Source organism: Microtus pennsylvanicus, chromosome 2, assembly GCF_037038515.1.
Source record: "Microtus pennsylvanicus isolate mMicPen1 chromosome 2, mMicPen1.hap1, whole genome shotgun sequence".
NCBI lineage: Eukaryota > Metazoa > Chordata > Mammalia > Rodentia > Cricetidae > Microtus > Microtus pennsylvanicus.
Window position 1 is genome coordinate 89,338,026 of NC_134580.1, and position 27,546 is coordinate 89,365,571.

Consider the following 27,546-nt stretch of genomic DNA (forward strand, 5'->3'; position numbering starts at 1 on the left):
ATAAATCACTTTATATTCATGCCAATGTTATTGGAAACTCACATTCTGCTGGACACGATTCAATTATTTGAGTCAAGGCATTAAGATCATGTATGTCTTTTGATGACTTTAGATCCTATAAGATAAACAATTACAAAGGGGATAATTCATCCTCTTTTATAATCAGAGAAAGACGTACCTTTTGAAATTACCAATTTGTAAGGCATTTTACAATAGCTACCTACTTAAACACTCAAATATACTATATTTAAACAAAGCGTTCTACAGATTTTACCCTTCTTTTTCAGACTCTTTTTTTCTCTGTATTTTAGACTTGCCAGAAACCTATAAATGAGCTCAGGTTAGTCAGGATCTCATGGCAATCCTCCAGCTTCAGTCTCGTGACTGCTGAGAATCCAGGGAAGTGCCATTACAACCAGCATTATCTAATTTTGCAATTAAATATTGTTATGTTTTTGTAATATATTCCTGTCTTTCATAAAATATATTGAACAAAATTAACACCTGTTTATACAATACCTTAATTTTTTCTTTAGGTTTGTTCTTTTTGTCCCTAAAATAGAAAACATATTTTTAGATAACATTAACACATAAAAAGCTATTATCTAAAATGATTAGGTATTCATAGAAGATGCCTTATAACTAGTTATGCCATTTGTAAAGTTTATATATATATTATATATATAATCAAATAGTATCTTCTATAAGTACAATTTAGCAATAAATAGAGTAGAAAATGGAAAATAATTTCGGTGTTAATAAAATTATAAAAAAATAATTTTGATACATTTTCTGACAGTCAAAACAAAGCAATCATAGTAGTATGTATACTATTAAATATGAATTACTACATCAAGTTTATTCTTACTTTATTTTTAATGATCTTATTTTTGAATTTATATATGTACATCATTTAATCCCTCAATATCCTTTCAACCCCTCCCCTATGGCTATTTTTGTATTGTTACAAATTTATTGCACCTTTTTACCATTGTCCATGCATGCATGTATATGTATATATATATATATATATATATATATATGAAATATTCATTTATTTTTAATATATAATTTTTGAAAGATTGCATCTTTTCATGGGAGCTACTTTTCAATGAGTTCCAGCTCAGGAGCATCTGGATCCCGCATCTTGAAGTGCATGGTGCCTTCAGCAATAGAAACTTACCTCTGTGCAGCAACCAAATGCAATAGCAATAGTCATTTTAATATTTTAAAGACTATTAGTCTGTAAGATTCCTTGAACAATTCTGATCAACACCTTAAAATAGGGCATCTCATGCATGATCTTGGGTTTTTTGTTAGGAATTCTTTGGCTTATGGAGGGTAATTATCAGCTCAGATGAAAATAAGTTTGTTTTAACACTCTCTCTCTCTCTCTCTCTCTCTCTCTCTCTCTCTCTCTCTCTCTCTCTCTCTCTCTCTCCACACACACACACACACACACAAACTTACGTGAAGTATATTTTTTCAGGTAGATAGTTAATTCCTTATTACTTTTTTAGAATACTTACTATTATTTTACTGCCCCTTTCCTTCTACTGTATTTCTCTTCCCCCTTCTTAATTAGAGGACCCCTCTTGCTCATTTTCCTGATCTGATGTCTTATATTCCATTATTCCCTTCGTTACTGCTCCTCAATCCTCCTGTCCTGCTGATAGTCCTAATTTATTTTCAGGATTCTTAAATTACTATAGGATATATACTTACACTTGAACCCCAGATGGGAGGGAACATGCATGGGCCCCTACTGTTGGAGACATCTCACACTTAGGACAAGTATCCAGAAAAAAATTCCCTTGTTTCTTGTGCATGCATCTACAAACACATTCAAAGCCTGTATATTAAACATTCTTAAACAATGTTTAATATGTATCACATATATGTGCATCTTTTCTATTTTGCCTATGATATACTATATTGATCATCAGAATGTTTGTGGTTATGCTTAAAAACATTTTTTTTCTATTCTGAAAGAGCCCATCCTCAAAGTGAAATTGTTAGATCAAAGTTGTGATATTTTTTAAATGAATCACGGTTACCATATTATGTCTTAAAACTGATATCCATACTGGTTTCCAAATTTCTTTTGCCTCACATTTGACACCCAGGTTATAATATTTTAAACAAAATTCATCAGTATTGATGGTATACAATATTACCTAATGTTATTTGTCCTGGTTTGCTTGTTGGCTGTCCAAGATTATCCCTGGCCAAACCTCACGTTAGGCATGGAAATTATCAAGAAGTAGAATTAATGTACAGGGCAGGAACAATACCTCGGTTGAGTTCTCCCTAGCCTTACCCATCATGTTTCTCTGTCTCCTCAACAGCAGGTTGTGGCTTTCTAGCTTCTACATAGTTTCTCTGTGCAATAAATCTTTTTGTAACAGCGGTAGTAGGTGCAGGAGAAGGAGCATTGGGAAGATCTGCTACTGCAACAGAAATAGCAGCAATAGTTACAGCAGGAGTGCCTGGAAAAACAAAAGCAGCGGTTAGCAGCAGCGGAAGCAGCAGCAACAGGAAGAGACACAGCAGCATGAGTAGCAAACACAGCAGCTGCAGTAGCTGCAGCAACAGTAGAGGGGGCTACAGCTTATGTGGTAACAGGAGGAGGAACACAAGAAGCTACAGCAGCAGCAACAGAAGCAACGAAGGGAGCTGCTGCAGCTGGACCAGTAGCAGCAGCAATGGCAGCAACAGCAGAAGCCACAGGAGAACAGAGGGAGCATCAAAACCAGCTGCTGCAGTAACAGCAGCAGCAAACACTGCTGCAACCGAAGCAGAATCAACAGTAAGAGAAGTAGCAGTAACAAAAGCCACAGTATCAGTGGTAGCGGCAACGGCAGCTGCGGCAGCAGCAACAGCAGCGCCGAGGTCTGGAGCAGCCGCAGCAGCAGCTGGAACAGCAGCTGCAGTCACAGTAGCCACAGGAAGAGAACTGTCAGGTGCAGCACCAGGAGTAACAGCAGCGAGAGCATTAACATTTCAGCGGCAGAGGCAGCAGCTGTAACAGCAGGAGCAACAGCAGCCATAATGGCAGCTACGGCAGCAGAAGCAGCAGTGGCTGATGCAGTGGGAGTGGCCTCAGCAACAACTGCTGCAGAAACAATAGCAGCCACAATAGTAGCCCCAGAAACATCAGGAGTCGCTGATGCTTCTGTACCTTTAGAGGCCTGTACTGCATCCTCTGTTTCACTGCTTGTATGATTCTTCTTGTTGGCTGTAACCTTTAATTGAGAGTTGGATACTAAAGTTAACTATTTTTAATAACACAAAGCTGTTTTCCCCATTGGTCTTTATGAGTTGACTCTTGCATATTAAGAATTTACTTCATAAAATTTTTATGTGCTCAGTTTGTCTTAAGGGGTTATGGAAAGTTTGGAGAATTCTGTTTCATTTATTTCTACGTGAAAAGATATTTTTTTCTTTTATCTTTTAAATTTTTAAATGCTCTTCATTTGGAGCTTTTTCTTTCATATATGCATTTCTAACTCATATTTCTAATTTCTATATAGCTGTTATAAAAGAAACACACTGCTAGTGACATATAGCATTGAAAGTCACTTTTAGAATTGTGACTTTTGGTTCTTCTACAACATGGGGGGGGGGGGGGGGCTCCTCTATCCGCACTAAGATAGTTCTCACACAGACTTTTATGATCCTTCCTTTTTCTTGGGCAACTTAAATGTGAAGGTGCTCACAAAAATGAAACCAGGTTTGCCCAAAGAAAGGAACACAGTGGAACTTAAGAGCTCTGAGTATGTTAACTTGGAATAACTGAAAAATGTAAGACGATTTCCAAATTTCACATTCATCCACCATAAAATTTGGCAACTATAAGAAATGTTATCACATATGTTATCTTCAGATCCACTTATAAAATTCAGCAACGTATCCACTTTAGTTAAACAGTGGAGCTAACAATGTGTTTGGATGTCTTTGAGGAAAATGGTGAACCTAACAAAATTTTACTCTTAGGAATGTCTCTGAAACCCAAGGGCAAAGAGCAACTGGAGCTCATGGAATCCCAGAGAAGAGGAGGAGAAAGGACAGTAGGAGTCAGCGGGTTCAAGGACACCAAAAGAGCAACCACAGAATCAACTAACATGGGATCCCAGGGGCTCAAAGGTGGGACTGACCTAGGCACACTGCACTTGTTAAGTTGTGTACATGACCCTCATGCGGAATCTCTAATAGTGAGACCAAGGGCTCTCTCTGACTCTTTTACTGGTTTTGGGATGCTGCCTACCCTAAACACGTGGTAGGGGTGAGGGTGGTGCTTAGCTTTACTGCAACTTGATATGCCATGTTTGCGGATATCAATGGAGACCTGCCTTTTCCTCAACAGAAACAGGGGAGGAGTGGATTAGGGGATTAAAGCAGAAGAAGAGGGAGGGGAGGGACTGGAAGGAGAGAAAGGAGGGAAAACTGCAACCAAATTGCAAAATTAATTAATTAATTATAAAAAAGAATGCCTCTATATTTTTTGCTGGCCTTAATTCAATATGCCTCACAACTCAGTTTTGGACTTACTTAATTTATAAACATGATACACGGTAAAAAAGTGAATTAAATCTATTTGATAATAATTACATGTTACCTACTTTAAAGTTTGTTGCTTCTATCCTAACATTAATTTTAGGTCTTCTAGAAGGAAACATTTATCATTTAAAAATATTTATAGTAAAGTATTCAATAGAGAAGTTTAAAAATATAATGCTGTTTGCTCTGTTACATTTTTTTTGCAAATGTTTTATTATATATACAATATTCTGCCTGCATGTATGCTTGGATGCCAGAAGAGACCAGATCTCATTGCAGATGGTTGTGAGCCACCATGTGGTTGCTGGGAATTGAACTCAGGACCTCTGAAAGAGCAGTCAGTGCTCTTAACCTCTAAGCCATCTCTTCAGCCAGCTAAATTTTTTTATAAAAAAAAAATTGTAACAATAGTCTTTTAAATTTAAATATTTACATACCAACGGCTGCTTAGTTTTATTGTCATCAGACATATCTCGATCATCTTTCAATACCAGTGTTCATAACAAATAAATGTACTTAGTTATGCAACGAACACTAAAGAAAAAACATAGATTGTATGTCTAATAGCCATAAATTTTCAAATCTGCAATAAGAAATACTATTTTTCTTATTTTCCCATTTGAGAATTTCAATTCAATCCATTTATCTTTACCTGAAACTTTATTTAAGGAGGTATTTAAACTTCAATATAGTCCTTTGACAGATAACAAATATTTTTTTTTAGTTTTAGGCAAAAGAATGAAAAGGTTTAGTCACAATTGCATCCTGATCCTGAAGACACATATCTGAGCTCAGGTAGCTAATCTGACACTGGGTATCTTAATGGCACTTCAAGGCAAGAGAAGCCATGTATGTCAATCCCAACCCTGGCTGCTCTAGGGCCATGAAGCCAGCCATGCATGGCCCTCTGCAGCATCCTAGGCACAAATGCTCTCCCTAACCCCATGGGAGAGCACAGGACACCCATATTTCCATGGCTCCTGCTGTGGCATGACTCCCACACTCCAACATAGCCACAGGCTCCAGCCAAGATCCTGTCCCTCTGTATAGGCCTTAGTGGCAACCTGGGCCACAAATATCAACAGAGACCTCAGTTGCATATAGGTCTCACCTTCATGTAACAAATCCACTTGGTCAATATCCTGGTTCCAAGTGGTAGTACTGTCCACCCAGATCAGGATGGCTGACACTTTATGTATTCCTTGTGCTTTGATTCTCCCTTGTTTTGTCCTGTTCATATTTGTTTGTTTTGTTTTTATATTATTTAATACTATTTAGTTTTCTATATTTTCTAGATGCCTTTTTAATATAGAAAACTGAATAGTAAAAAAAAAACCATACATACAGGTTTTTCTAACCCTCACCCTAAAGGTGGCGCACACCTTTAATCCCAGCTTTCAGGTGGAAGAGGCAGGAGGATCTCTCTCAGTTTGAGCTTAGTTTGGTCTACAAGCTAGTTTCCAGGACAGGCTCCAGAGCTACAGAGAAACCCTGTCTCAGAAGAGAGAGAGAGAGAGAGAGAGAGAGAGAGAGAGAGAGAGAGAGAGAGAGAGAGAATAAGAAAGGATGCTGATAGCTTTATGGAGAAGTCTGGGAATAGTTGGTGTAAGGGTAATCCTAATCAGAATATATTATTGATAAATCTATTTCAATAAAAAATGAAGATATGAAGGGATCTTGCTATGTACTTTAGGTTGTCTTCAAACACCTGTAGAGGTCTGTTCTCAGTATAATAAGTGCACAGAAATAAAAATGTATGAGATAGTGACCATCTTTTCTATTATCATTTTGAAAGTATGGGAAATACTGTTTTTTATAATTAACCCCACAATACCTCTGAACAAATGTGGAATTTTTGCTGGGAATGTTAGGGTGAAAAAACATAGATGTAGAAATACCTAAAGAACAATTCATTTATTAAGCATTTGCATAATATTGTAAATGCTTCTTTAAATATTGGTGAAATTGTGATATTTTCATAAGTTAGGATGACTCCTTCTGTCACATTGGGTTGAAATGAAATAAAACCAATAACACCACACCCATTTCAGGCATTTTGAAATGCTTTTTTTCTGGAATAATTTGGGAAGTTACCTGACTTTAATATTTGTATTTCTTTTCCTTCAAATTTTGTATTTTCTTCATTGTCTTTTATTTCAGTGAAATCCTGTATGGAATTTGAAACAAAACACTCAGTAATTGCTTCATATTTCATAAAATATGATGAAAGTTTTATGGGAAAAATGAAATTACCTACCTTTTTGGGGCAATATATCTTGTGATATTCTAAAACAAATCAAGGAAAAAATATAGTAATTTATATGTAAAAATGACTATCCTATATCTATACAAAGAAATTACATAGGTCGTTCATTGTAATTCATTTGTAAATGGTTACTTTAGATTTTGATTTGGGAGGATAATGTTTCTTGTTTTCTTTAGAGAATATGGTTTTAATCAACTGGCAATATTGATAAATGTAACTAAAATAGAAGAGAAACATATACTATCTTGAACTGTTGATTAATAGAGACAAACATGCTTTGTAAAGTATCAAATCATAATTCCGAGACTTGGCTTGACTGTCAATGAATAAACAAACACAAGGCAAATGTGTATTTCTTTAATGGAACCCTTCACAGAAAATTATTTCATGAAATTCTAAAATTGAATCAATCACGTTTGTTCATTTGTAATTTAGGAATTGAAAACTGATGCCAACATGCTGAAAGAAAAACAATTAGTTATACACAAAAGTTTTGTGGATGAATAAGCCTCTGTGTACAATTGTAAAAGCTAAGTTATAAAACATTCACACTTGTGTATAATAGTTATGACGACATGTTCCCAAATATTCCCATGATTTCTTTTTGAGTAACTTGAATGAGAAGGAGTATAAACTATAAACTAGGTATAACATAATCCTCTATTATTGATGCAAGGTTATTTAGAGCAAACACAAATTGTATTTCTAATTAAATATTGCATATTAACTTGCTACAGGTTAAGTAGGTCTGCTAGTATTCAAGGAAGATATTCTATAATAATTCTTTAAAATTATTATGCATTAGTTTGGAATAACATTTTTATACTGAAAATCACTTATGGTAAGTCTTTTTTTTCCATGTAATTTAGTATGTCTGCAGTTGTCATTCATGTGCTGATTATGTTTAGGTAGCCATGTTGGTGAGACTCCCATCAATTTTAAAGAGAGCAAGAGAGAGGTGGTAATGGTACCTAAGTCAGACTGAGCAGGTTTTCATTCTTGCCTTTTTTGTGGATGGCTTCCCTGCCTGCAATGACACCTGCAGGAACCCCCTCACCCAACAATTTACAGAGCTTATGGGTCCTGGAGATGAGATTGGCATGAACATTATTATCATGGTTTACACAGGCTGTTCCCTGACATTTCACATTTGTTTAACAATGACCTGGACTCATGATGTGAGAGACCTGTAGGGTGCTAAAGGTGTTTCTGGAGAATGGGATCCAAAGCGGGGCTACCCATAAGGAGCATGCCAACTACAAGACCTTTGCCAGCATGTACTTGGTTTATGAACTCAAGTACCAGGGCCACAGTGGGTCTATATTGCCAATAAGAATTTGTGACAGCCTCAGTTCCTCTACTTGTTCAGTTGTACTTATTATACTTCTTGGAATATAACCTTGTGCTCATCCTTACCAGGCACTGCAAACTGAAGTATAAAAACTCTCTGGTGTCTCAACATTTCTGGGTCTCTCCATAACTACCATGACACCATGAAATTATTTCCAACTCTGTTATTTTGACATATATGATGCTATCTTTTAAAATAGCATTTTAAATAACATTTCTATGTGCATGGCTGACTCAATATGTTAACATATGCCTATGGTAAGTAAAGCACAGCTGTGCAGGACCATGATCTCAGTGCTTATCAAGACTCCAAAAGAACAACATAAAGAAGACAGAAAAATTCGAAATATTTGTTTTCAAATCTGTGCTTTAAAACATGATTTATATACTTTGCACATTTATTGCTTCCATCATTTTTTTCTAGAAAAAGAAACACTATTTATTTTCACCTTTCCATTGTTTGTATTTGTCAAACTACCTTTCATGGTCTCCCAGTACCCTCTATTTTCTTAATCTCCATTTTTCTTTCTTTTTTCTAACGACTTAGTTTACTAAACCTTGCAGATTAATAATACTTTGTTACAGATTTACATTTCACATCCTATCTCAATCTTATAAATTTGGAATGTCACTGAAACTTTATAAGATACTTAACGTGTTACCATATTGTACACATTATTTTTTACCATGCATTTGATAGCCATCTCTGGGCTCATAAATATATGGTTCACCCTGACTTGAAAACAAAACAAATAAGGGGAAAAAAGCAAACAAACCACAAAAATGCATTTTTGAAATATTGACAACATATAACTCTTACCTTTCCCTTGTCTACTTATAATGTTTTCACGTCTTGGAACTAGTCCCTTCAAAAACTGATGCATTCGCCTTGATGGAAGATACTTCACATTATCCTGGTAAAAACAAATATCAAAACGAGTTACACAAGATTTTCCCATTACTTTTTAGGAAAAATTAAACTACTATTTTGAAGACAAGCATTTCAATATGTCTTAGTTAAATGAAAGTATATTATTTCAAAATATATTCAAAAAGAACATATGCTATCCACAACAAGTACATGATTAAACTGGTATGTTAAGAGAAATGTAAACATGACATTGATGACAATGCCTGGTCCAAAGATTATTCAGCATCAAAGGAATTACAATTTTTCAGGGGGAACTAAAGCACAGAGCAGCCTATTTTCTCAGTAGAATAGACTACAGTTACCTGTAAAGTGCAAACTCAAAGTGTCTGAATTAATTAAGATCCATTATATTCCAATGACCATTCAATATCAGTGGCCACAATTCCCATTACATTTTCTGGCCTTCAAAAGTAAAACAAAAGTTTGAAGTTATTGTTTATTTACAAAATAACAGAAATGTTTCTGTATCACTCTTCATATTTCAGGTATTTTTAATAACATATTTTCATATTTTACCTTACATTTTTATAATTGATGAATAAAATAAGGAAATAAGTAAAAAATAAAGGAAAATAAAGTGAAATGAATATGGGTTTCTGTGCATTCTAAGAGGGTACAAAATTTTAACTAAATATATTTAAAATTGAACTGTAAGTTATAAAATGTTCACCCCAAATATCTACGTATAAAATGACTGCATGTAGCATATACATGCTTGTCTACTATAGAAAGTAATATTAATTAAATTTAGGAACTAAACTTTTACATACTGATGATTCTTTGCTTTCATTGTCAATAAGTTTCTCCTTTTTCTCTGATTCCATTTCCAAGTCAGTTTCTGTTGAAAGAATTTAGTATTTATTTAATTTCAATAATTATGAATAAAATCTCTAGGCCCTCAGTACAGGGGCAAAATTCTGGGCTTCACCATCATCAGCCAGCCAGTAGCAAGCTTGCTGCAGGTAGGCTGCTCCAACAATCCCCCATGGATTGTACCCTGTAAGCCGCAAGGCACATGCCTGCCCACAAAGCCTCCTATCCTCTGTGACATCAGTGGATGACCAGCCAGCAGGCTGGACATTCCACTCTCTAGGTCCTCATTACTGAGGAGAAACTCCAGGCCCCCTCCAAACTGCTGCAGCTTCACTAGGCAGCCAGCATGCAAGTTTCCTGCAGTAGGCTGCTCCAACACCTTTACTCCCTTCAACTACTCTGTAAGCCTCAAGACCTCAGAGGAACTCTGAAGCACAGAGCAGACAAAGAGAGGGGACAAGAAAGATCTCAGTGGCTCCCTGAGACACAGATAGCAACTGCAGAGAGCAGATTAAGAGAAACTCTCTGAGACACAGACAGTAACTGTACGGATTTGACCAAGAGGCAAAGAAACTTCTGACACAAATTCAAGAAAGAAATGTTAGTTGACAATGGAAGAATTCCTTCAAAAACCTAAAAAGCAACATAACACCAGAAACAAGTGATCATACAGCAGAAAGACCCAATGATCCTAACTAAGAAGGAGCATAAGAAAATGACCTTAAATATAACTTTATAAAGATGATAGAGATCCTTATAGATGAAATAAATCTCATATCAGGAAACTCCAACAAAGGGAAACACACAAACACTTACATCAAAATTAACAGGAATTAACAATCACTGGTCATTGATATATTATCAACAGATTCAATTCACCTATAAAAAGACACAGACTAACATAATCAATATGAAAGCAGGATCCATCCTTCTGCTGTATACAAGAAACACACCTCATCCTCAAAGGCAGACATTACCTCAGAATAAAGGGATGTGAAAAGATTTTTCAATCAAATAAACCCACAAAACAAGGTATTAGCTATCCTAATATCTAACAAAATAGACTTAAAGCTAAAATCTACGAGAAGAAATGTAGAAGGATGTTTTATACTTATCACAGAAAAAAATCTACCAAGATATCTCAATCCTGAATATCTATGCCCCAAGTACAAGAGCACCCACATATGTAAAAGAAACACTTCAAAAACTTAAACCCTAGATCAAGCCCCACTCATTAATAGTAGGAGATTTTAACAACCCACTTTCTCCAATGGACAGTTCAACCAGAGAGAAAATTATCAGAGAAATGAGAGAATTAACAGATGTTTGACTCAAATGGACTTAACAGACATCTATGAAACATTTAACACCCCCGCCCCCACAAAGACTATATCTTCTTCTCAGCACCTCATGGAACCTTCTGTAAAACTGACCACATTCTTGGTAACAAAGCAAACCTCAACAGATACAAAAAAATAATGACATAACTCCCTGTATCTCATAGGATCACAATGGTTTAAAGTTAGAATTCAACAACAACATTAATTGCAGAAAGCCTACAAACTTATGTAAGTTGAATAGTGCTCAATTAAATTACCCCTGGGTCAAGGAAGAAATAAAGACTTCCTAGCATTCAACAAAAATGATGGCACAATGTACCCAAACCTAGGGGACACTATGAAAGCAATGCTAAGAGGAAAGTACTAAGTGCCTACATAAAGAGAGTGGAGAATTTTCACCCTACCAACTTAATAGCACACCTGAAAGCTATAGAACCAAAAATACAGACTCACCCTAGAGGAGTAGATGACAGGAAATAATCAAATCGAGGGCTGGAATCAATAAAATAGCAACAAAGAAAGCAATATAAAAAAAGAGTGAAACAAAGAGCTGGTTTTTTTGAAAAAATTAAGAATAACACAGCCATATCTATACTAATCAAAAGGCAGAGAGAGAACATCCAAATAAATAAAATCATAAACAAAAAAGGGACGTAGCAACAGACTGAGAAAATCCAGAGAATCATTAGGTCATACTACAAAATCCTGTCCTCCAAAATTGGAAAATGTAAAAGAAATGGGCAATTTTCTGGATAGGTACCACATAACAAAATTAAATCAAGCCCAGATGAGCAAATTAAATTAGCCTATAATCTGCAAGGAAATAGAAGATATCATCAAAAGACTCCCAACCAAAATGCTTCAGGGCACAATGATTTCAGCATAGAAGTCTACCAGAACTTTATAGAAGACCTAATACTTATACTCTTCAAATTGTTCCACATGATAGAAACAGAAAGAACACTGTCAACTCACACAAAGACTCAACTGTACCCGCACAAAATAAAGGCAATGCAGATATCAAAGAATATTTACCACTTTAATGTTAAACTTACAGAACCAAAGTTCCAGCGTAGTACAGGTAGGGAGGAAAAAAAGGGGGCAAGCCGCCTCTCCGCGTGCCATTTATTGGCAGGCATTCGCCTGAGGCAAACCCCGCCCTCTAAAGGGGACTGACTTAACCCTTCACTCAACCAGACAAGGAATTACAGACCAATCTTTTTTTTTTTTTTTGCATTTTTCGAGACAGGGTTTATCTGTAGCTTTTTGGTTCCTGTCCTGGAACTAGCTCTTGTAGACCAGGCTGGTCTTGAACTCACAGAGATCTGCCTGCCTCTGCCTCCCAAGTGCTGGGATTAAAGGTGTGCGCCACCACCGCCCAGCCAGACCAATCTTACTCATGAACACTGTTTTGAAAATAATCAAACACTGGTAAATCATACCAAGAACAGATAAAAAACTCATTCATCAGTGTGGGATGTCCTTTTGTCTGTGTGTTGCTTTTTTGGTTAATGAATAAAGAAACTGCATTGGCTTGTTGATAGGGCAGAATTAGATAGGTGGAGAAGACAGAACTGAATACTGGGAGGAAGAAGACAGATTCAGAGAGATGCCATGGAGCCAACAGGGTCAAACATGCTGAATCTTTGACGGTAAGCCACCGCCACATGGCAATATGCAGATTAATAGAAATAGCTTAAATTAATATAAGAGTTAGTCAATAAGAAGAGATAGCCAATTGTCCAAGCAGTGATTTAATCAATATATTTTCTGTGTGATTATTTCAGTTCTGGGCAGCTGGGATATACAAGCAACCCTCCCTCCAACAGATTGGCGCCAACATGACCAACCAAATTCACGTAAAACCTGAGAAGGCTTGAAAAGGTATTCTTGACAAGAAAAATATACGGAGGTTAACACGGCTTCTTGCTGTTAGCTGGCAGAATGCAGCAACTTCTTTGAGAGAGTTTTTTTCTGACTCAGCAGCAGCAGAAAAAAAATCAGTGTTCTTTTGAGATGCAGTCTTTGAAGAAAGAAATTAAAGAATATATCAGAAAATAGAAAGATCTCCCATGCTTTGGGATACATAGGATCAACATAATGAAAACGGCAATCTACAGATTCAATGCAATCTCTGTCAAAATCCCAACACAATTCTTCTGAGACCTTGCAAGAACAATACTCAATTTGTTATGGAACAACAACAAAAAAGATGATAGACAAAATAATCCTGTAAAATAAGGGAAATTCCAGAGGCATCACTATCCCTGACATCAAACGCTATTACAGACCTGCAATAGAAAAAAAAAAAAAAGCTTGGTATTTGCATGAAAACAGACAGGTCAACCAACAGAATCGAATGAAAGACTCAGATATTAATCCACACAACTATGAACACCTGATTTTTGGCAAAGGAGCTAATATTATATAATGGAAAAAATGAAGCATCTTCAACAAGTGGTGCTGGCATAAATAGATGTCACCATATAGAAAAATGAAAATAGATCCATACTTATCCCCATGCACAAAATTCAAGTTCAAATGAATTAAAGACATCAATATACATCTGACCACATTGAACCTGATAGGAGGGAAATTGAGAAGTAGCCTTCAATGCATGGACAAAGAAAACCGCTTCCTAAATACATGCCAGTAGTGCAGACTCTGAGGCAACAATAAATAAATGAGTCATTCTGAAACTGCGACACTTCTGTAAAGCAAAGAATGCAGAGAATAAGACAAATAGGCAGCCTACTGAATGGGAAAAGACCTGCATCAACCCCACACCAGACAGAGGACTGATCTCCAAAATATATGAAGAACTCAAGAAATTAGATACGGGAATACCAAATAATCCAATTTTAAACATGGGGTACAGAACTAAATGAGAATTCTCAACAGAAGGTACTTAAGGAAATGTTCAACATCCTTAGCCACCAGAAAATTTCAAATCAAACCAACTCTAAGATATCAACTTACACCAGTCAGAATAGCTAAGATATAAAACACCAATGATACCTATACTGGAGAGGATGCAGATAAGGGGAATATTCTTCCATTGCTGGTGGGAATGGAAACTTGCAAACTACTTTGGAGATCATTTTGGCAGTTTCTCAGAATATTGGGAAGCAACCAACCACAAAACCCAGCAATGCCACAAAACTTGACCATATGTTCTAAAAAGTGTCCTTAACCATCCTAGAAGGACATTTGTTCAGCTATATAGCAGCATTATTTGGATAAGTCAGAACCTGGAAGCAACCTAAATGCCCCTTAACCAAAGAATGAATAATGAAAATGTAGTTATATTTATATAATGGGATATAACTCAGCTGTAAAAACAAACAAAAAACCCAACACTTCTTGAAAGTTGCATGCAAATGAATGGTAATAGAAAAGGCCATCCTGAGTGAGATAACCCAGACCCTGAAAGATGAGCATGGCATGGACCACTCATAGGTGAATACTAGCTATAAAGCAAAGGATAAAGAGCCTAAAATCCATGACCTTAGAGAAGCTAATAACAAGGAGAACTCTAAAAGAAAAATATATAGATCCCCCTGGGAAGGGAAAAAATCCTGAAAAATTGGGATTATGTAGCTTGGGTAAGAAGGCAAAGCCAAAGGGGAAAAGGAAGGGAGAATGCAGCATGTAATGATCTGTCTCTTTAAGAGATGAGCCATGCCCACTCCCTCCCTCATCCGCTGAGGCAGACAGGTCTTCCTTCCTGCTTGAAGCCTTAGTCTCTCTCTTTCTTTTCCAACTCCCTCTCAGAGTGGCAACTTCAGTCTCTCGTCTCCTCTCTCTCTCTCTCTCTCTCTCTCTCTCTCTCTCTCTCTCTTTCTCTCTCTCTCTCCCCCCTCTCCTCCTCCTCCTCCTCCTCCTTCTTCCTTCTCCTTCTCCTTCTCCTTCTCCTTCTCCTTCTCCTTCTCCTTCTCCTTCTCCTTCTCCTTCTCCTTCTCCTTCTCCTTCTCCTTCTTCTTCTTCTTCTTCTTCTTCTTCTTCTTCTTCTTCTTCTTCTCTCTCTACTCTCTCTCTGCTCTTCTCCCCATTTTCTTTCCCCTCCATAGCCCACCTAATAAATATCCAAACTCACTCTGCATGGTGTGCCTATCTATGTCTTTGTCTCTTGCTTGCCCTCCATGTGTCTCCCTGCCAGGAACCAGCCACCACTCGGAGACCAGCAGCCATCTCTGCCTGGGACTGACTGCTCTCTGGGCCCACTGCCTGCTGCGACATGGACTTCTACTACCAATTGGGGACCTACAGAATTTCTGCTGCCTGCTGTCACCAGGGATCTCGCAGCATTTTTAATTTTTCCCTTACATTGGTGCTGAGACTCGAGAGGCTCTCCCACTCCAATCCCTCACGGGGGTTCAGAATTCTGAACCAGATATTATTTTTCCACAACAACAATGTGTTCTATATGCCTGAGCGTGATTTCTACAGTGTGATTTCTACTAACATCATTGGCTTCGATTGGTGAGTTTCCCCCATTCTGCTATGGTTGCTTCTCTAAGCTAAAATTGTGTTTGGACTGACCTGGCATCAGTCTGCCCATGATAGTACTGCATACTCTGTGTGGTGCATTCGACTGGGGGCCCAGGATCTCTCAGATTCTTCTCTTTTTTTCTATTTCTTTTCTTTTCCTTTCCCCCCTTCTCTGTAAAAGCCCCCTTGAAGCAGCCACTGGCCTCTCTGGCTTCTGAGTTATCCTCACCAGATCTAGCCAGGACATAGCATCCCACCCAGGGTCATGGGATGCCAGGCCACTGTTCCTGTGGTATTCATGCTGATTTGCACCCCACCAATAGGGGGCGATGTCCCATTATAGGCCTTGTGGTGTTTTCACAATTTCAGCTGTGGGAGCAAGCCATCCATGTCCATTCCCACCTGGGATAGAAGCCCTTTAGAGGCCCCAAAACCACAAGCCTTAATAACCTACTTCTTCAGCTCCTACCCTCAAGCTACCAGTGTCCTGCAAGCTCCACTTTTGTGGGAGCTTTCTGACTACTGTCAGCAGGAGCTTTTTAACCACTGTCACTGCACAGGAAAAGGGATCTTGCCATGGTTACTGCCGCCAAGATTGGTTGGATCCATAGTGTGGCCTTTTTCAATTCCAGCCTTTTGCTCCCTTCCATGGCTTGTGGTATGGCATGGCGGCTCAGTGACAGGTCAGATCACACCTCTAGGTTTCTCTTATTATTAATTTTAAAATCCCTGCAGCTCAAAAATTTTGAATTTTCCATACAACAATGACTGCTGCCAGTTTGACTGAGATCTTGTGACCTCACCACCATCTTAACTGAGGTCAAGTGACTTCACCACCATCTTAACTGAGTGGCTTCTCCATACAACATGTGACTGCTGCTATTTTGACTGGGGTCAGGTGACTTAGCCACCATCTTGGCTGAGAGCCGGGTCAGGTGACCAAGTTCCACCATCTTTACTGAGGTATTCCCGGCCTGGTTCCCCAGTGTTAACTTGTTGCATGGGTTACTTTACTGCGATCTTAACTGAGAGCCAGGTCAAGTGACCAAGTTCTCCCATCCTTACTGAAGTATTCCCTGCATTGTTCCTCAGTTTACTTATTTTTTTTCACTAAATTCCTCTTGTTGACTCTGTTGCATGTGTGTTTTGTGCAGTGGCATGCCTTTGGTAGGGCCTTCCAAGAGCATCCACTTTCCTCAATTCCTGTTTACTTTGTATGTGTGTGTATGTTCATACATGTAACTTAAATACACCTATGCTTAATGTTATAATTTCAGACTACAAAAACAATAAGTCTCATGTTTTGTATTGGTATGTACTTTTAAGTCTCTTACAAAGATACTTTATATTTAATCCAACCCTCATTTAAAATATATTAAGCTGTTCTTTACTATTATCAGTTCTGCTGTTAAACTTCTATTTCAAGCAGTTTTTTCTTCTTTCTGTCCTTTTAGTAGTGTAAATCTTACCTGTTAAGAGCCAGTACAGTCAAACTCAAACTCAGATCCTCAGTCCAAAAATGGAAAATCAGAAACTAACAATTGAGAATAGTATAATGTCTAGCTCAACACACCACAGAGATATTCTCACATCAAATATTATTCCCATGGCAGTCCTCTTGGAATTCCAGAAAGAAGAGCAGGAAAAAAATGTGTAATAGACCCACTGTAGAAATTTAGTCACAATAAAAATAAATATTTATTTTATTTCATTTTATATATGGAAAATACAGCAAAATGGATGAAAGTAGAGATTACTCTCGTGAGCCAATTAAGCCAGAATTAGACTAAATTTTTTTAAAATCACATTTTTTTTGCTCTTTTGTTTATATGTAGATCTAGAATGAATTTGCCTAGGGAAATCATAAACGTGTATCAAGGTATGTATTTGTGTTTGTAATTGGGGGTAGTTTGTATCTGTGTTTTTGTAAGATATGAGTATAGAAAGGAGACTGACTTTAAGAGAAGAAGACAGGTATGAGAAGGAAAGGAGATGGACGGTAATAGAAAATATTATAGGTGTGACAATATAATCATAAAGAGTAGTTATTTGTCAGGAAGATATGACAAATATGAGCAGAGAGAAAACCATAGGATGGAGAATAGGGCAATAAAATAATATAGAGGATGACTTATGTATGGAACTTCCTTAATGACACAACTACTTTGCATAATAACTAATATATTATTTAATAGTGTGAGCCAATAAATTAAAATTGTAAAACCTAGCAAGTCATGAATATAACAAAGATTTGTGTATAACTTTCAAAGAAAGTGTGGCACATACACACATTAGAGTACTACTCAGCAGTAACAAACAATGACGTCTTGAATTTTGCATGCAAATGGTCAGAAATAAAAAACACTATCCTAAGTGAGATAACCCAGACCCAAAAAGATGAATATGGTATGTACGAAATCATTAGTGGACTCTAGTCATAAACAAAGGACTTTGAACCTATAGTTCACAAGCCTAGAGAAGCCAAATAATAAGATTAACCCAATGAAAAACAAATATAGATCCTCCTGGAAATTGGAAGCAGACAAGATCACCAGGCAAAAGTTGGGAGCCAGGGGATGGGGTGGAGTGGGGTGGGGAGAAGAGAAGAGAGGGAGAGAGAAGGAAGAAGGGAAGGACTGGGGAGAGCTTGGCAGAGTGGGAGAGTTGAGGTGGAGGAAGGGCAGATATAGGAGCAGAGAAGATATCTTAATTAAGGGAGCCATTATAGAGTTAGCAAGACACTTGGCTCTAGAGGGGATCCCAGGTGTCCACGGGGATGTCTCCAGCTAGGACCTTGGGCAGCAGAGGAGAGGGTACCTGAACTGGCCTTGTTCCATAGACACACTGATGAATATCTCGAATATCACCATAGAACCTTCATCTGGTGAAGGATGGAGATAGAGACAGAGACCCACATCAGAGTACTGGAGTGAGCTCCCAAGAACCAGTTGAGGAGCAGAAGGAGAGAGAAGATGAGCAAGGAAGTCAGGACCATGAGGGGTTGGCCTACTCACTGAGACAGTGTGCTTCTTCTAATGGGAGCTCACCAAATCCAGCTAGAGTGGGACTGAATGAACATGTGATCAAACTGGACTCTGAATGTGGCTGACAGTGGGGGTTGACTAAGAAGCCACATAGCACTGGGACTTGTCTCTATTGCATGAACCGGCTTTTGGGGATTCTAGTCTGTCTGGATGTACATGTTCCTAGGCCTAGATGTAAGGGAGAGGACCTTGGACTTCCCACAGAGAAGGGTACCCTGCCTTCTCTTAAGACTGGAGGGGGAGGGAGAAGGAGAAGTGGGAGAGCGGGAGGTGAATTGGGAGGAGGGGAGGAAGTGGAATTTTTTTAATGGAAAAATAAATTAATTAAAAAATAGAAAAAGAAAATGTAATACATTTACACAATGGAGTATTATTCAGTTATAAAATAAATAACGTCATGAAATTTGCATGCAAATGGATGGAACTAGAAAAAATTTTTCTGAGTGAGGTAACCCAGATCCAGAAAAGCAAACACAGTATGTACTCAATCATAAGTGGATGCTAGTTTTAACACAAAGGTTAACCAGACCACAATCCACAGTTCTAGAGAAGCTAAGTGATAACGAGGATCCTAACAGGGACAGGAGGACCACCCTGGGAAGAGGAAATAAATGAAATTTCGTGGGCAAACAGGAGACCTGGGAAGGGATGTGAAGGTGAAGGGATAGTGTATGAGAACATGAGGGATGGGAAGGTCTAGTTGTGAGGCTATGGAGTGGGAGAGAAAGGAAAGAGATACCATGACAGAGGGAGCCTTATGGGCCTAAATAGAAAACTGTTGCTAGGAAAACTCCTAGGAACTCACAAGGATGACCTCAGCGAAGACTCCCAGCAATAGTGGAAAGGGTTCCTAAAATGGTCTTCCCCTATAGATTGGTGACTACTGTAACTGTCATCATAGAACTTTCAAACAGTAACTGACAGAAGCAGATGCAGAGATCCACATCGAAGCACCAGGCTGAACTATAGGGATCCATTCAAGGAGAGGGAGGAGGGATTATATGAACAAGGGAAATTAGGTCATTATGGGACAGGGACAGTAAACCCGAACTTGTCTGAGCTCATATAGACTCTAGATTGACACCTAGGGATTCTGCTTGAGACTGAACTACTCCCTGTGCATGGGTGTAACAGTTTTGTAGCTTGGTCTGTTTGTGGGAGCCCTGATAGTAGGACCAGAATCTATCACCAGTGCATGAGCTGACTTTCTGAAGCACAGTCAATATAGGGTGGTGCATATGTGCCAGTTGGACTAAGTCCTGGAATTACTAGCATAATCCAAGACAAACTGTTTTATAGGATCTAGTGGTCAAACACATATCATCAAGTTTCCATAACAAACACTTCACTGACTTAAGTTGTAACCCCAGCACAGTTGCTTTTCACATGATGAATCTTTTTCCCTCCCATTGCATTCTATGTTGAAATAAGTCATTTTGAATATTCAATGATTCTCTGTTTCTAATATATACCAATCAGTCTTTAATTTCCTTCCAGGAAGTATAAAGATCATATGTGATGTCCTAAGTTAGATCACAAATCAAATTTATGCAAGTAAATACATGAATACATACCAGAATTACGTGTAAAAAGAAGAGAATAAGACATGTGAGCATATGAATTTATATTTATAGCCTGAAATATATATCTTTAGAACTATTATAACCTTTTATAGGAATGAAATTTTGACAGATTAAGAAAAATAATAAAAACATAGTTTTCCATTTCATATTATGATTTTTCTACTACAGACCTAGTATTATCATTGAATGAGAGTTTTAACTAGAATATAAATTAAAATGCAAATAATCTGCAGATAATCATCAATGTCCTACAATTCATGGGTTATGTTGGACTCCCCTTTGTATGCTACAAATATGTTTTATTACCATTGGATAATAAAGAAGCTGCTTTAGCCATTGCCAGGGCAGAATATAGGTAGGTGGATAAACTAAACTGAATACAGGAAGAAAGAAGGAAGAATCATGCAGATACCATGTAACTGCTGAAGGAGAAAGATGCTAGAACCTTACCTTTAAACTACAAGCCATGTGGTAAAATGTTAATTATAGAAATGGGTTAATTCAAGATATAAGAGCCATCTAGGAATATGCCTTAATCATTAGCCAAATAGTGTTGTAATTAATAGTTTCTGTGTGATTATGTCTAGGTGACAGAGGAAAGAAAGTATATTCTTTATTTACACAAGGGCATATTTTGTATCTTTACTACACATAAAACTGTCACATAAATGAGATCAAACTAAAACTTCATTCTCAAAGAAACCATTTGTTTCAGCATCTCACAGAGTCAAGGGTATACATTTAGTCATTCCAATTCAAAACAGAAAATCCTAACAAATGTGGGGATTTTCAACAGGAAATTTGAAGGTCTAGGCATAAAATAACCAATAAGTGAGTTAAAAACCAGAACTTTAAAGAACTTGCTGGTAACTGAAGACTGTTCTTTCATTCCCACTCACCCAGACCCAAATAATCACACAGAAACTATGTTAATTACAAAACTACCTGGCCTATTGCTTAGACATATTCCTGGTTAACTCTTATTACTTAAGCCAACCAATTGCTATTAATCTATGTATCATCATGAGGCTGTGGCATACTAATAAGCTTCCAGCATTCTGGCATCTTTCTCCTTTGGTGGATGCATGACACTTCCCTGACCCTGTTATAAAAATGTTGGTGATATGGCAAGGAGGTGTAGGAGAAATCTCACCTTAGCTGAGTAACAGAAACATATATTCAGCTCCACTTAGAACCCTGTATAAAAGGCTCTATGACATATCCTTTGTAAACTGATAAACAAATGTCATAAATACAATTAGAGATAGATGGGGAGAGACAGACATACAGATAAATGCACACACACACACATGTACATGAGTGAGCTTGTTAAACAGTAGATAATCTGTATTGTTATCTGCTATAGAAACTCCTCCAATTGTTTCAAATTGTTTAATATTTGTCAATAGAAATATGGTGGGTTGTCAATTCCTACAAAGATAAAAACAAAATATTTGTTAGAATCATTCAAACACTTAAATTTAATATTCATTTACAGGTAAGTTTCAATATCTTGAGTCCTTATTTTACATATTATGTACACAACTCCTCAAAAATTCCAATTACTAGTCTTCTTCAAATAAAATCTTTGTCCTACCCTGTCTTGTTCTTTTAAATCTTCAATTAATTTCATTTATTCACTTTTAACTTATACCATTGGGTTCAGTTTCTAAACACGTTCTGATCCTTTTATCATTGCAATACATAGAAGAAATAGTTCAATCTCTTATTAAATCATGCAAAGAAATATGTCCTATATTAAGAAATATTAGAATAAAACTTGGGAATGCCTACTATGTTCACAGAGGCCCATTGAATGTCTTGAGTTTAATATTTTACATCAAAACAACCATTTTCCCAAGGATATTAAATATAAGTTCATGAAGTGAATAGCATTTTGACTAGTCTTTAAGAATCTATAAAATCCTGAAATCCTTTGTGGTTTTGCTACTTTCACTTCAAAACACTAAATATTTAGTCAACAGAAATAATGTTGAGTAAGGAACAAATGGAAAGCAGGAAAAAGTGTAAATATTAGCAAAATTATTATAGAAAAATAACAAGTACCAGAACAATCCACAAGAAACAAGACAAAGGAGATTGTTTGAAAGGAATATGAAATAGAATACTACATACATAGAGAAATCTATCAAAATACTCTCAAGCTTATAGTGATCTTACACAATTATAGCATTCAAGATGATTAGGCACATGGACAAATGGGTGCTCATGGACACCCTATTATACCAGAACAGTCAGGGACATTCTCCTCAAAAAACTTATTTAAATAGATGTTAAGTATAATAAATGTAGGGTCTAAAACATATTTTTTATTTCCTGTATACTAATTCTTTTAATGGAATAGTCATATTTTACATATGTAAAGATTGTGGCTCAAAGACAAATGCAAGTAAAGTTTCCTTTAACACATCTGATAATTAAAGCCAAGGTAAAGTCTAAGTCTTGGGATATAGTTGGTATTCTAAGGAGAAGTTGATACATGGGTTAATAAAGTACTAAATCTGACTTTCTGAATTGCCCTCATATGGCCTGCATCTTCATCCCAGTGCTATGGTAAATATATAAAAGAGGAAGGAGAATGGAACATGAAGCCAGATCATATGTGCTTTCTAGTCCTGGTGGTGCAAACCTTTAATCCAACTACTCAGACATAAGGGAACCTGTGAAATTGAGGCTAGCCTGGTCTACAGAATGAGTTACAGAACATTCAGAGATAGAGAGCAAAACCTCTCTCATAAAACAAAAAATAATAAAAAACAAAACAAAGCCAAAAAATAGAGAGGAGATGATAGATAGATGATAGATAGATAGATAGATGATAAATAGATTAGATAGATAGATAGATAGATAGATAGATAGATAGATAGATAGATAGATAGATAGATAGATAGATAGATAGATAGATAGACCGACCAATGGATGGACAGATGGATGGATTGACAGACAGACAGACAGACAGACAGACAGACAGACAGACAGACACAGAAGACTGATGCTCAACTTGCTTTCTCCTCCTTTCCTCAATCTGTGGTGGTAGCAGGTAACACCTGAGCTGATGCTCATATTTGCTCTTGTTCTACATCACACAGTCAATCCTTCCAGAGAATATATTCTCATACAAGTCAAACATAAATATCTTAATGTATTTCCAAATTTTGTAGAGCTGTCAACAAAGATTAATAAGCAAAACTGTTGGGAGGCAGCACTCTGTCACCAGAAGTCTGATAGTAGAAGGAGGAACATTCCTAAAATGCGTTGGGATTGATTATGCAACTCTATTCTTTTCCCTCAATTAAAGAGACTGAATACACTCTAGATGGCAAATATATAATCACATACTTGAAATGATGAGAAACCCATTCCTTTACTATGAACCAAATACAGTTGTGTTCAAAAATTGCAGCTGTTTGGTCATTAAGCTGAAATTAGATCTTATATTTTCATTCTACTGAAATGATATGCTTTAAATGGCAGAGATTGTACTTGAACAAATTTTATCACAGTCTAAAGTTAGATTTTACCTTTAATGTAGTATAGAATTTAATAATATTCTAAGTTATTTTAATTGGTTAAATTGACAGGTAACTAAAAACCTAAAATTAATTCCTTATTGCCCAGGCTATGCAATTAAACAAAAGCAAACATTATTGAACAAAAGAACTGAAATACCTTTATGCCAACAGCTGAATATTTTCACTGTCATCTGAGACATTGTCTTCCAGTGATTCAGGGGTAAATATATCTGATCCTGCTAGAAAATTATATGTATTATTTAGTTAAGTCATGAAGAAATGCTATATATATTTTATAACCTTTTGTATAAAACATTGAAAATAATGCAGTTTTTAAATGATTGTTCCATTTAAATATAATATGGAGCTGGATAATTTGTTCCCTAAGTTATTTCTATTCATCTAAATATTCAGTAGTTCACTTACACAGGCAGTAGATGGCACCATTTTCAAGATACACGCATACACATACACATCTCAAAGATTCATTCATACATACAGCCATCCAACCTAAGTGAACAAACCTTAAGAAATAAAATTTTCAATCATGGTAACAAGGGATGGCTTCACATTGAACACTAATATACAATTAAAATTAACCTAAATGTTAAACATTTTCTTTACAAAAAATAACTAGTAATTTATTTATATATATGGGATACTCTTTCTCATATGTGGAAAACTATCATCCACTATCAGAACTGTCCTCATTCAAGATTGATTGTAATATGTAAAGTCTTCCTATATTAATCTTTTCCTTACCTAAAGAAAAGATCTGGGTTCTTTTTAACCTGATTGCTTCCTTAATCAAAACAGCTCCTAGAAATACCTGGTCAACGTCTCCCCTTCTTACTCTCACCCTAGCAGCAATGTTTGAAATCACCCATGAAGAGGCTGGCCATTCTTTTTATTTGATAACAGAATTATTAGTACTTAGATGTATTGCCATGAGATAAGGCATTGTGTAAATATCTTATGATTGTACTGAATACATATCTGCTTTGGCAATTAAATGGTAAGTTTAGTCAGACACAGGACACAAACTATGAGAGTATGACAGATCTGCAGTAATAAAATGAGATGATTCTTTTAATATTAGGATTTGTCTAGAAATATGCTAAAATATCAGGGAAACCACTGTTAGTTTAGTTCTTCCAGAGGGCAGGTAACAAACAAGAACTGTACATACAACTAGCCAAAATCTTTGCACTAATAGAAAATTCATCAATGATATTTGGGAAAACAACAAAAGGAATGAGAACTGGTGTGGAACAATGGTCTGTATTCTGTCAGTTATATTTTAAATAAATGCTGGTTGGCCAGTAGCCAGGCAGGCAGTATGGGTGGGACAACCAGACAGGAAGTAGATGTGGGTCAATGAGAACAGGAAAATTCTGGGAAGAAGGAAGCCCATTCCTTGGCAGTCCTGACCCAGCCACAAAAAAAACATGACGTGACCACCTCAATGAATAAGTTACCAAGCCACATGGCTAACATAGACAAGAATAATGGGCTAATGTAAGTTATAAGAGTTACTAAGAAGCCTGAGCTAATGGGCCAATCAGTTTATAACTAACTAGACCTCTGTGTGATTTCTTTGGGATTTAACGACTGCAGGAACCAGGCTGAACAGAAAACTTCTGCCAACAGAGAACATTGTAAATGTTTCAAGTATGCTGAAATAAATGTCAATAGACACCAGTACTGCAAGATGTACCTGCATGCATTGACTCCTCCTGATTTGCCAGTGATTCTTCATATGCAAGAGCATCTGTTTTTTCATTCACAGACTGTGTGGCATTGAAAATGATAATTAATAACTTCTGTATTTCATACAGTATGAAATTAATGATGTAAAATATTTCTCTTATTACCTTTGATGCAGGATGCTTTTTAAAGGAGTCTGAAACATCAAAGAGACAGAGAAACAGTAATTATTTTATCACAACATTAACTATACAAGCAGAATCTGTGTACAACTAAATGCTCATGGGTAGCTTTAGGAATGGTAATTTAAATTCTGAGGATGCTAGATTTTGTTTTTGCTTGTTCTGCTTTGGTCCAATTAGAAAAAAATATGTTTGGGATCGAGTTGAAAAGTAAAATTATGGAGTTAAAATAAAACATAGCCAAAATAAGACATACTCTAAAATTTTAGTAAGCATTTTAAGAAGTATGTGAACTTAAAATTGAAATTAATGCAAATGAACTTCTGAAATATGATTGTCAGTGCTTTAAAATCACTATTCACGGAAAAATTACAAAATCTTTACAAGCTACATATGAAAATAGAAAACATTTACTTTAAGGCACAATTTTGGCACATTGTGATATATCATAAATGACTTAAACATATCTTTCTCTCCAAAGATGTTGTATCTTGTGAGCAATAAAGCATTTTCACACAAGCAATAGTCTCATTAGGAAATTTGCTGTCATTACAGAGGACATGAGATTGAATCCAAACACATTACTATACATTCTATCTACTGGTTTATTCCTGCCATGAATTGTCCTTATTATCTTATAAAACTTAGTTCCTATTCTTCCTTTCTTTGCTTCATCCTTGATTTTTATTTTCATGCTCATGAGAAAAGGAGGATGTATTCTCTCTCTTGATGTGATCCTACCACCACTAATAATCAAAATCCCTCTCTATGTTTACCTAAAAATAAGAACAATATGGACACACAGAAGAGGCATAACTGCCTGAGAAAAATATTGTAAAAATGCATTGCTTTTGGAAACCTGAGCATATTGTTTTTATGATTGACCCCAAGTTTCTATAACTTTGAGAAAGAATAGTTTTTATGTTGTCTGTTCAATATTTCTTTGCCTCAGTGTATGTATGGAATCTGTCCTGTACTTCTTCAGATCATGTCTGGCGATGACTTCCTGAACTTTCCACAAGTAAAAATATTAATTACATTTGCTCAGACCTTACGTATTTACCTGATAACACACAACCCTGTAGCATCAGCGCACATGTAAGACTGACGCTGTCGTGTTTATGGTGATCTAAAGTAAGTCTACCATTGTATGATACAGGTCATCAGACATGAATGATGTTCTGCAACAGTGAGATGGTGATAAAAAGTGGGAAATGTTTTTCTTACTTCTCAGGCCAGTTTTGTTACATGCAAACATTTTTTTTCTTTTTGATCCACATTCTAAATCTTTACGTCCTAGCTTTCATACTCTGTGCAATAAGATCTTTATCCTTTTTTCTTTATTTATTCCCTCACTTTTTCTGCATTTAATATTACTCATTCTCTGTCCTCATTTCTTACTTATTTCCATTTGCATGTAAGAATGGCATGAACTGGTATTTGCATTAAAACTCCTTTAGTGACAGTCTCGGTTTTACATGTTGTTAAAGACTGGTAAGAGTTACAGTTGTTGCCATTTATCTTACACTTTTCATGGTTATCCACTGCAAGGAAAGCCCTTTGACTGTGAGATTTCATCAGTACTCATGCCATAAACCAACATTCTGTCAAATAACATTTTTAAAGAACCAAAACGTCACCTTCCATTGTTCCTTTTGCTTCATTTTTGTCTCTTTGACCTCCAGGCCCATATATGTTACTGATACATTTAGCAGGAGCATACTTAGAAGAACTCAGCTAAAATTA

At 36.5% G+C, this 27,546-nt stretch overlaps 1 protein-coding gene across 1 annotated transcript in view; it reads right to left on the minus strand.

Moving 5' to 3' along the window:
- Positions 1-2,643: 2,643 nt before the first annotated feature.
- The window catches only part of LOC142844296 (uncharacterized), a 40,952-nt gene continuing 16,049 nt past the window's right edge, over positions 2,644-27,546 (minus strand). Inside the window, exons 9-12 of the mRNA XM_075962628.1 lie at positions 8,997-9,090; positions 6,818-6,846; positions 3,001-3,245; positions 2,644-2,956 (exon numbers count right to left, since the gene is read on the minus strand). Coding sequence (XP_075818743.1) covers positions 2,644-2,956; positions 3,001-3,245; positions 6,818-6,846; positions 8,997-9,090 — 681 coding nt within the window. The remainder of the gene's footprint in view (positions 2,957-3,000; positions 3,246-6,817; positions 6,847-8,996; positions 9,091-27,546) is intronic.